The sequence below is a fragment of the Phocoena phocoena genome, chromosome 2 (genome assembly GCF_963924675.1).
Source record: "Phocoena phocoena chromosome 2, mPhoPho1.1, whole genome shotgun sequence".
Lineage (NCBI taxonomy): Eukaryota > Metazoa > Chordata > Mammalia > Artiodactyla > Phocoenidae > Phocoena > Phocoena phocoena.
This window is the reverse complement of record NC_089220.1, coordinates 52,836,134-52,848,450: the sequence shown is the minus strand read 5'-3', so window position 1 is coordinate 52,848,450 and position 12,317 is coordinate 52,836,134. Positions and strand designations below refer to the sequence as shown.

At 34.7% G+C, this 12,317-nt stretch overlaps 1 protein-coding gene across 1 annotated transcript in view; it reads right to left on the bottom strand.

The window, feature by feature from the left end:
• MDGA2 (MAM domain containing glycosylphosphatidylinositol anchor 2) overlaps window positions 1–12,317 on the bottom strand; it is an 841,090-nt gene that overhangs the window by 43,532 nt on the left and 785,241 nt on the right. Inside the window, exon 13 of the mRNA XM_065871677.1 lies at window positions 1,148–1,325. Within this exon, the coding sequence (XP_065727749.1) occupies window positions 1,148–1,325 (178 nt within the window). The remainder of the gene's footprint in view (window positions 1–1,147; window positions 1,326–12,317) is intronic.

Here is a 12,317-nt window from a genome sequence, read left to right as displayed (position 1 = left end):
TAAAAATAATATCATATCTAATCACCATGATTTCTATTTGAACTATTAGAAAGTTTTTGACCAACTTTGTTTCACAGGTTTATACTATTTTCTGCTTTTAAGTAGGACATTTAAATAGTAAAGAAATATTAAATGCATATTGTTTATAAATACAAACTATCACTAACATATACACATTAACATTAGTGATCTAAAAGAAAAAAATGACCAAAAAAAAATCAACTAAGATGTCATTCAATAGGTGAATGGATAAACGAACTGTGGTACATCTACACAATGGGATATTATTCAACAATAGAAAGAAATGAGCTACCTAGCCACAAAAAGATATGGAAAAACTTTAAATGTGTATTGCTAAGTACAATAAACCAGTTTCTAAAGGTTATGTGTTGTATGATTCCAAATACCCAGCATTCTGGAAAAGGCAAAACTATAGTTATAAGATCTGTGGTTGTCAGGGTTGGAGGAGGGATGGAAGGATAAATAGGTGGAGCACAGAGGAATTTTAGAGCAGTGAAAATATTCTGTATGATACTGTGATGGTGGATAAATAACATTACACAGTTGTTAAAATTCATATAAATGTACAACACAAATAATGACCCCCCACTGTAAACTACTGACTTTAATAATGTATCAATATTTGTTAATCAGTTGTAAGAAATGTGCCACATTAATGTAGGATGTTAATCATACAGGAAACTGTGACGGGGGAGAAGGCATATATGGGAACACCCTGCACTTCCTACTCAATTTTCTGTAAACTTAAAACTGCTCTAAAAAATGAAAAAAACTTAAAATTCAATCACATTTCCTAATTTCTTAATGATATTAATTTTAAAATCATCAAGAATTTGAAAAAAAATGTATACATACTGCTTCACAACTATGTGATAGAAAATAAAAAGACATTGTGACATTATCAGCTAGGTTCAATGTTAATTAAACATTTTTCTATATCTCTATTTATAACCAAATATTACAATTTATGATGATTAAGTATTGTGGGATTTTTTTTTTTCACTTGGCTAATGACCCAGAAAGTCAATATGTTAAGTTTTATTTTGTGGCTAAATTTGGTAGATAGTTACAACCTTCTAGAGAGTTTAGTATGCAAATAAATACTTTTAAATGAAAAGCTACTTACCACTATATTTGATGACACGAATTGTTGAATCTCCTTCTCCAAATTTGGTGAGAGGAGTCAGTCGGACTTCATAAGCCTCTGGTTTAATTAGCTCAGTCAAGTTATATGTAATTAATTCTCCCTTTTGAATATTCCCATTTATTTTAATCTCCTGTTCCCACCATCGCTGCTGTCCAGCCTGAAATTAAAAGAATTATATAATAATGTTCCTGGTATTCTGAACTGTGTGCTGGTCATGTGGCTAAAAATACTACTGCTGGGGATTCTTTGGGGCCTAGGACAAAGTTATATTCCGTTAGAGATGTACCTTTGTTTCTGATATGCTCCTAGGGGCATCAATAGTATGGTTCACTTTTACTTTGAATATGAAGCCCTTTGGTGTCACAGATTAAAGTGGAGATGATCCCTTGCTTTGGGCAGGCCTTGGGTTTTCAATCCTGTCTGCCTCACCACTGCCAAACAATAAGAAAGTTCAAGTTTGTCTGGGTTGGTTAATAGCTGAGGACAAAAGCAATTTGGGTGGGAAATCCCATTTATTACTTTGATTTTCCATTGTCCCTTAGATTTTTACCTAAGCGATGTGTGTGTGTGTGTGTGTGTGTGTGTGTGTGTGCGCGCGTCTGCACTATATATATATATATATATATATATATATATATATATACATACATACACACACTATATATGTTAATGTGTATATATATATATACATAGTCATATATTTATATATTTGCTTGTTTTCTGAGGGCGGGTTAATCCTAATTATATAGCTTAGCCTGCTATATTTCTGGAAATGAAAATCTGAAGTATGTGCTATTAGCACAGCATTAGACAAATGACAAATAAAATAATGAAATGGAACAGAAAGCCCATATATAGATTTGTGGGGTTGTTCACATAGAAGACATGAAAATATAAACCACTCAATTGGTTATGTATATTAAAAAAAAATAAATGTAATCCCTATCACATATCTTATAATGAAAAGAAAAAAAAAGAAAAGGCAGTCTCAGGAGGATCAAATACTTAAATTTAAAAGAAGAATGTCGTTATGACCTCAGGTAAGGTGTTACTTTCTTAGAATAGAAAAGCACAATTAGTAAAGGAAAAGATTGATAAATTAGCCAATCTTAAATTTGAAATTAATATTAAATTTAAAATTTTAGCATAAAAATTTCTTCTCATCAGTGCTCCTCATTAAACAGGTAAAATAAAGGCAGAGGCTTGAAAAAAGATATTTAGAACAAATACAGTTAATCAGAATATATTAAAAACTCCTATAACTAAATAAGAAAAGGAATTCAATAGCAAAATAAGCCTAATAGGAACAGGTATTTTGTAAATGAGCAAGCCCAAATAACTAATTAGAGAAAAGTCTCAGCCTCACGGTGAATCAAGGAAGTGAAAATTAAAGCCACAATATTATTTCCCAGATAAAAGCTTATAAAGATAACAACATTAAGGTTTGTTGCAAATATAAAACAATGAGAATCTTTATACCTGTCAAGAACCTGGAGCAGCAGAGGGTGGATGGGTAAGATTTTAGTCTACTTACAAGCTAACAAGTTAGCCTGCAACAGTATCATGGGCACAAGCAGAAGAATCCAGACTACTGAGTCAGAGAAAAGGATTCATGATACAGCACAAGCTTTACTTTCAAACTGGTTCCCTTTGCCTCCCAATTCCCACAGGGTGATGCAGAAGTGTCCAATTGGATTTTGCACATGCCTTCTGTTTGTATCACATCTGTAGGACCCTGAGCTTAAGAGACCTTAGTGTTTTATAACTGACAGTACCCAAGCCTGTCTAACCATTGCCCAAGAGGGAGACATTATACTTATTATACTAGATATTAAATGGGCTTTACCTCTGTTCCAGGGGGAGGTCTCTATATTCTAAGGATGTTTGCTATGCAAATAACCTTGAAAAGATAGGCTGGAGTAAAAAAGACAGTGCCTCTGCACATATGTTATGCAAAAAAGCAAGAGACCTACAGAAAACTGTCTTCTAAAAATATAGTCTTTATGAGTATGTAAATTGGTGTAAGTATAAAGAGCATTTGGCAATAAAAACAATATTACGATGAGAACAGATAAACTCGTGTACACAGGAAACAGGAATATTCATGGCATAGAAAACACAGAGAATGATCTAAACATCAGTAAGAGATAGAATTATCAAATTGTATACTCTTCATAAAATATAATTTAAAATATAGCATAAAAAATGAACCTAATCCAAAATACATCACCATGGATGGATTTCACAAAATATTGAGCGAAAATTAATTTTAAAGCAGACATATTATAAAATTTAAGTTCAAAATATGCATTTTGATAAGGGATGCATAGATATGTATTAAAGTATAAAGAAATGTAGAAAATAGTAAATGCTATGTTTAACATACTGGTCACATGGATTAGAAGAGCGTCAAGAGGAGAAGATGCAATTGTGAGGAGATAACAAAGGACTTAACTCTGGTGATTTTTAGTTTTTAGATTGGTAGCAGGTATATAAAAATACTTATATTATTTTTGGCTATGCCTGAAATATTTCTCTTTGTTTTTCAAAGAGAGAATTGAAGAATAAGAGACAGGCAACCGTGAGTTTTCTTAAAACTCTTTCTCCCTTGAATGTTAAGATTGCACTCTTGTATTGATTGCTTCCTCCATCTACATCTGTGGCAACTCATCTGCTTGCTGGGCTGCTTTTCCTTTTCCTGAGTTCTAAGTGTTGATAGTCTCTGGAGTTTTATATTTGGTGTTTTTAATACACTGTGTTAGTGGTTCTCACTTTTAGGCAAGAATGAAAGTCACAGGACAATCTTGTTAAAACCCAAAATTCCAAGTCTTAACCACCAGTATTTCTTCTTCAATGAAGTCTACAGATATAATTTTTCAGTGAGCTTAGAAATACATTTTTTTTTAAAAAAAGCACCTCCTCCTTTACAGGGTAATTTGGAAGCAGGTGACCCAGGGTCTGTATTTGTTGAGGCACAGCTCCCTTGTTAGTTCCACAGCATTAATACTAGTGGTTTCTTCTATATCTCTACACTGATTACTCCTGCTACATCTATTAGTCCTTACTATGTGCCAGTCAGGCACCATGTTAACTGTATTATATCTACTATATTTAATCTACCACAACCCTTAGTAGGTAGGAACTAATACTAGCCCTATTATACAAACTGAGGAAACTGAGGAAGAAGCAAGTTACGGTATCTCTCCTAAGGTTGTCTAGAGAGTAGCAGCTGCAAAATTTGGTTACACCCAAAATGACTCTATCTGGCATCATTTCCTCCTTTGCTTCCCCAGCATTAATTGCTCCCTTGTTTTAACCAGTGTCTTTTTTTAATTATCTTTTTTTTTTTTTTTTTTTTTGGCGGTACGCGGGTCTCTCACTGTTGTAGCCTCTCCGGTTGCGGAGCACAGGCTCTGAACGCGCAGGCTCAGCAGCCATGGCTCACGGGCCCAGCCGCTCCACGGCATGTGGGATCTTCCCGGACCGGGGCACGAACCCGTGTCCCCTGCATCGGCAGGCGGACTCTCAACCACTGTGCCACCAGGGAAGCCCTTAACCAGTGTCTTTATATATTTAGTTATAATACACTTAAAAGTACTTTTTTGGCACATAGATTATAAATCAGGAACAATTTCTTATTAATTTTTTTACCTATAGTGTCTGATCATTAACTAGGTAAAGATGTGACAAGATTAAATTCCAGCACACAGTGTATGTTTAACTGACCCAATGAGTGCAGCAGAAAATCTGACTTAGTGATAACTGTATACAGTCACTGAATTTACAAACACTAGTGAAAATGGACCTAAAACCTAAATTGACAGAAAGTACTTTACTCATGCATAGCTGACACCAGACACTACAAAGTTTCTAACAGTTTTGGAGACTAAAAATTCTATAAAATAATATAATACAAATGTCAACTCTTTCTATGTCTTTAGATTTTTAAATTATTATATATGAACTAAAGGCAAAGTACTGTTATTTCAGAAGACAAAAGTAGTTTAAACCCACAGGAATATATACATAATAATTTGACATTATACTATTATCTAAAGACATACAAGTTTAATCAAGGTATACTTTTCTGGATGTTAAATATAAGTTTAATACCACTCAATATTTATAGTACATCCCAAGGAGAGACTGGTATTCTGTTGTTATAATGAGATGCTTTACTCAAGTAATTTTAGTTGGCATGTACATTGATGTTACTTATTACAAACTATGGAGTAGATAACTTCATATGTGTATTAAAAGAGCAATAACTTTGATTCTAAATATTTAATTTAAAGCTCTAACGAAAGTATATACTTCAGTAGTTGAGGAAAAAGCCATTAAACACTTCATATTGTATCTCAGTGAGCTGTGCAAATGTAAAAATGGAAAACTAAATGTAATGTTTGCAAATACACAAAAGAAAATACAATATTAGTCCACTGTTTGGAGGTAATACCACAAAACCCTCAGAGAAAGTGGACCTAAAACATAACTACAGATGACAGTTCCAGAACATACCTGGTAAGCATGGTGATATGAAAACAATGTGTAAAGTATTTCTTATCATTTCTATTTGTAAAAAATTTCCATGTAACTTTTTCTGTTCCTAGGAGATGTGTTCCTTTCATATAATTTAGAAGACTATTTTCACTATTTGAAGAAGAAATGAGCCATGATTTTTCTGAATGCTAAGATCTGTAACTTGAAACACAGTATCTGGAAATCCTGACTTCTAGAAAGTGAGGCTCAGAACAGTTTTACAGCATGACATGGAGGAGTATTAGAAAGCTATATTCAATAGCAATTGGAGAAAGCATGGATTTTATAAGCACCAATGTGCTTCTCTTAAAAATCGGATATTCTTTATTCTTCTAAAACTGAATTCTACTTACCTCATTTCTGCTGATGAAATACTGATTCTTGCCAATCTAGGTTAAACTTAATACGTTTAAGATTTGAACTTGATAAACTTAACCCAATCACTTTTTGTACTGGGTACCATCTAGGGAAGTACTTAGGTGGGGCAGGGGCAGAGGAAGCCCATTCCCCAGCCTAAGTGCTCCTGGGGATAACTGTTGCTTGGTTTATCCTGTTTCCTACTGATATTCTCTTGGATTTAGTCAACTTCATCGGGTCTTTCTTGTCCTGTACTAGCATCTTTTGCATTGTTTTTGGAACTGCCTTGGCCAATGGTCAATATTTCTATTCAATCTGCATCTTTCTCAGGCAAATCATAGGTTCTTTTGGTCTAAAAGCTCCATCTCTGCCCTTTTTTAGAGGTTTGAAGAATCCTGTTTCTCCTGTAACACAGCGAAGCAAGACTTGCCAGGCCCCAGTCCCTGAAAATCAGACTCAATCTATGATATTGTGATACTCAAGGGCCCCCTCAGGCAGGACCAAGAGCTTCAAGGTAAGTTCTGTAGTCTTCCTGATCTACCGGTGGAGAAGTGGGTCATTTCTTTCCTACTCAAGTGGATGGTAGGTACCTTTCTCAAGGAATTTCTAGGACTTACTCTACTGTTCTTCTTTCACTTTTACTAAAATATCCCCTGATACCTGGGGACTCTGTGTATTTGCACTGGAATATCTTTCTATATTTTTATTCTGAAACTCAAAACCTTTTCTCCCTTAACGACCTCCTGCCCACTTCTATGAACTCTTGTTTGATTTAAAGTCTAGGCTCTCAAGGCTATCGTTTGTCCTTAGGTTTTATAAAGTCTGTTCAAAGCTCATTTGTTATCTTTTTAATTCTGTACCAGTGTGTGTAGGTTTGTATTCATATTCTTGGACCATAAACCTCAGCTTCCTGTGTTGTGATTTTAAATAATGAGAAAGTAGCTGATAAAAGAGAATTACAAGGATAAAAATATGCATTTGTTAATATTTCAAATTCCCAACTGTCCTTTGTAATCAACATTTTAACTTACATAGTATATGAATGTCAATCTGCATTTAGCTTTGAATGTCTTGATTGTCATTCCCTATAGTTTTTCTAATTTATGTTCCTTATCATAATAGTTACCTGATTAAAAAACAAAACAAAAGAATACAACAACCCTCAGGTAAAGACAGCATCGAGTGGGTCCACAGATTCAGTGAATCTCTCAGTCTTTCATGCAGTTTTGATGTTTTCCATCCTTGCCTACCTTGGTGGGCCACTGCTGTCTAGAGGGATGAAAAGTGGATATGCAGGCAGAGTCTCTGGTAAACATCACTGGTATATAAATGAAAGACCTTGCAAATACATTTCAAGGATTTAAAAAGTGAGAACTAAACATTAGGCACATAGAACAGTCTTCAGTGACAACCAAATGAAATATGCTTGCTCAGTGATCATAGAAATAGAATACAAGAAGTAGAAGAAAATTAAGAGCATAAAACTTCCTAAATATATTGTGTGCCATGGCTTAAAGTTAAAAATGCAGTTCCAGAAAAACGAAGACAAATATTAGAACAGAACTTTGGATGAAATGAGGTCCTTTAGTACCCTAAAAAAATTAATGTTTCTGCAGTAGCTAAACATTTAGTAAAGACTAGCATTTTATATAGTCTTAAGTGTTTAGTTTGTATTTTATAATGTGACTTAACTTTACATTCCCAATGGGACTGTTTAAAATATATTGGAAGAGTTACATGAGAATATTTTAAATAGTTTTATAGTTTTATAGTTAATGTTTATTGAGTGACTACTATTGGGTTGGCCAAAAAGTGCCTTCAGTTTTTAGTAAAAATAAAAGACACATTTTTCATTTTCACCTAGAACTTTACTGAACTATGTATTCACCCTTTTGTTCCACTACCTTCCTCGATTTTTCAGGCAACTTCATAATTCCATCTTCCTAAAACTTTTTATCTTTTTGAGCAAAGAACTGTTCCAGATGCCTTTTACAGTCTTCCAGGGAATTGAAATTTTTTCCATTAAGAGAATTTTGTAAAGACTGAAATAAATGGAAAGCCGAAGGTGCAATGTCTGGTGAATACAGTGGATGAATCAGAACTTCCCAACCAAGCTGTAACAGTTTTTGCCTGGCCATCAAAGAAATGTGCGGTTTTGCGTTATCCTGATGGAAGATTATGTGTTTTCTGTTGACTAATTCTGGATACTTTTCGTCAAGTGCTGCTTTCAGTTGGCCTAATTGGGCCAACTGGTTGGAATTAATCATTTGGTTTTCCAGAAGAAGCTCATAATAGAGGACTCCCTTCGAATCCCACCATATACCCAGTATCACCTTCTTTGAATGAACACTGGCCTTTGGTGTGGTTGGTGGTGGTTCATTGCGCTTGCCTCACTATCTCTTCCATTCCACATGATTCTACAGTATTCACTTTTCATCGCCGATCACAATTTGTTTTAAAAATGGAACTTTTTGTTACATTTAAGTAGAGAATTGCAGGTGGAAATACGGTCAAGAAGGTTTTTTTCGCTTAACTTATGTGGGACCCAAACATTAAAGCAATTAACGTAACCAAGCTGGTGTGAAATGGAGCAGGACCCTATGGTCCTTCCCCACCATGTCCTTTGCCTGACTTTTTTTTTTTTTTTTAACATCTCTATTGGAGTATAATTGCTTTACAATGATGTGTTAGTTTCTGCTTTATAACAAAATGAATCAGTTATACATATACATATGTTCCCATATGTCTTCCCTCTTGCATCTCCCTCCCTCCCACCCTCCTTACCCCACCCATCCAGGCGGTCACAAAGCACTGAGCTGATCTCCCTGTGCTATGCGGCTGCTTCCCACTAGCTATCTATTTTACGTTTGATAGTGTAATATATGTCCATGCCACTCTCTCACTTTGTCCCAGCTTACCCTTCCCCCTCTCCCTGTCCTCAAGTCCATTCTCTAGTAGGTCTGTGTCTTTATTCCCATCTTGCCCCTAGGTTCTTCATGACCATTTAAAAAAATATATTCCATATATATGTGTTAGCATACAGTATTTGTTTTTCTCTTTCTGACTTACTTCACTCTGTATGACAGATTCTAGGTCCCTCCACCTCACTACAAATAACTCAATTTTGTTTCTTTTTATGGCTGAGTAATATTCCATTGTATATATGTGCCACATCTTCTTTTTCCATTCAGCTGTCGATGAACACTTAGGTTGCTTCCACGTCCTGGCTATTGTAAATAGAGCTGCAATGAACATTGTGGTACATGACTCTTTTTGAATTATGGTTTTCTCAGGGTATATGCCCAGTAGTGGGATTGCTGGGTCATATGGTAGTTCTATTTTTAGTTTTTTAAGGAACCTCCATATTGTTCTCCGTAGTGGCTGTATCAATTTACATTCCCACCAATGCAAGAGTGTTCCCTTTTCTCCACACCCTCTCCAGCATTTGTTTGTAGATTTTTTGATGATGGCCATTCTGACCGGTGTGAGATGATATCTCATTGTAGTTTTGATTTGCATTTCTCTAATGATTAATGACGTTGAGCATTCTTTCATGTGTTTGTTGGCAATCTGTATATCTTCTTTGGAGAAATGTCTATTTAGGTCTTCTGCCCATTTTTGGATTGGGTCGTTTGATTTTTTGATATCAAGCTGCATGAGCTGCTTGTAAATTTTGGAGATTAATCCTTTGTCAGTTGCTTCATTTGCAAATATTTTCTCCCATTCTGAGGGTTGTATTTTCATCTCTACCTGCCTTTTGTCTGTGGAATAACTTTAGCCAAAGAATAAGTTTAATCACAGAAGTGAGAATATGCAAACAGAAAGGAAAACAGTCAAAGGAGACCGAATAATAATAGTTTAGTCATTAAGCATAATCAAGGACCTTTAGTTCCTCCTCAAGGACTATAGATAATATTCTGAGTCTTATCCTGTGAGCTGTCCTACAGTTACTGAAACCCCCACCATGTGGAAGAAGTCAACTACATGATGACCAGACTGTAGCCATGACATAAGCTGCCACAATTCCAAGAATTGGCCTCAAGGAAATGGGAATAAACTGACCCTGGAACTGAAGATTAACTGTACTTAAAACAATCAAGATGATGCTGGTCAGACCACGGATGACCAATTTCAAGACGACTGTCAGAGCTGACTGCGCTGTTTCTGCATGTAGCACCAACCCTCTGTCTATAAAAGCTCTTGCCCACTGACTGTCAGTGGGTGGAGTCAGCCTTTGGACAGGTATCCACCCTCCCCACTGGTTGCCAGCATCCAAAATAAAACAAATTTTCCTTTCTACCACCCTGGCCTCTTTGTTGGCTCTTGAACGGTGAGCAGCCGGATCCCACTTTTGGTTGCAGGTGCAAATGATTTTCAATGCTTGATTTGGATATTTTGAGTATGTCAGCTATCTCTTATATGTAGGTATAACAATTGATTGTTCTCAATTAATGTCTTGATCTGATCGTTATCAACTTCAAGTGGTCTTGAAGACCATGCCGTGGCGCATTGTCCAGAGAGAAATCTCCAGCACGAAACTTCGCAAACCATTTTTGACACGTTTGGCCAGTCACAGCACCTTCTCCATACACTGCACAAATCTTTTTTTGCGTTTCAGTTGCATTTTTACCTTTCTTGAAATAATAAAGCATAATATGCTGAAAATGTTGCTTTTATCTTCCATCTTCAATATTAAAATGGCTACACAAAAATTCACCAATTTTTATAAGTCTTTTTTAAAATGCACTCTGATATGACAGCTGTCACAATACAGTCTAACAAAATTGTTTCGAATGAAGTTAAAGACAACTAAGAGCTACTAGAGCCATCTTTTAGAAAAAAACTGAAGGACCTTTTTGGCCAATTCAATATATACTAGGATGTTCTAAGTATTTTAGTTATTATTTAATTTAAGCACAAACAATTCAATGTGGTAGAATAGGGGGTATTTCCACCTATTCTATTATAATGTGTACAATTGTTTCCAAAGATAAAAACATCTGATAAAAGTAAAATAATAAAAGTAAAGAGAAAAAGAGTAAATATGGTACCTCAGAAGACATACAGAACAAATTGAGCATTCAAATGAATCTTGCTAATCTTCTTTTCCTGCCCCTTGCATGAACATTTTAGATCCTTTGTAACATACATGGCGTTTGAAAGGTAGCTGCTAACACTTAGCTTACGGAATGCTCCAGGAAACTTTTTTTCTTTTAACTCTGTAGAACACGTTTATCTTGTTATATAAGTATGAGATTTTTTTTCCTGTTTTATGAAGTTACTTAATAATAACTTTAATGGTAATTGTAGGCATAATTGTAAACTATATTGAAAAATATAGTTTAAACTCAAAATTTGGTAGAATTTAAAAGATCTAGTATTTAGCAGAGCATAAGGAAATCTTTTGATTTGATCCTAAAATGATCTTTTTCTCAGTTTATAAAGAATAGTTTATTTTTGTCTAAAGGTTAGAATATAAAATTCTAATAACTACAATTCATCACCCCAAGCACTCCCTGATTATGGACATTTTTGATAATGATCCATTTCATACTATGATTATAATAAATCATTTTAAGATTTAAAAATAAAACAAAATTTGAACATATGAAAAAGCTCCTATCTAAACTTAAACATGTGTTAATGTGTAGTAGAAGTGAATATGGGTGGTTCTAGCTCAGAAAAACTGTCATTTTGGTCATGGTCAGGCTAACATATCTCTCTCTACCTGTGGGGATATGGTTCCATTATGAGAAACATGAATTCTAAAGATAAAAATGACAACTCTGTTAAAAGTGAAGTATAAGTTTCTTTTAAGGAATATAATATAACACTCATTTTTAACTATAAAAATGTAGATAGAGTACATTCATATTTCAATGTACATTTAAATTTCTAGGAACAAATTTGACAACTCCAGTGTTCTTTACATAGGAATTAAGAAATTAATCAAAAAGACTGAGCTTACTGAAAGATTCTCTTTAAGTATATATTCTCTTTGAGCATAAATAGTAGTAAATCAGGATCCCTTCAATTCATTGTGACAGCAGGGAACAAGCTGCATAAATGATGACTCCTGTATAGTATGCCTTTTAATTCAACCACCAGACACAAGAAAGGCTGATCCTTTAAAAGTATGTTTGGCTCATCTTCCACAGTTTATGGAACTGCAGTTTGGGATGACAGCTGGTAATACTCAACTAAATTATTTAAGTATTTTTGTCTACTAAGAGAAGTAAAAAATAATAGCTAC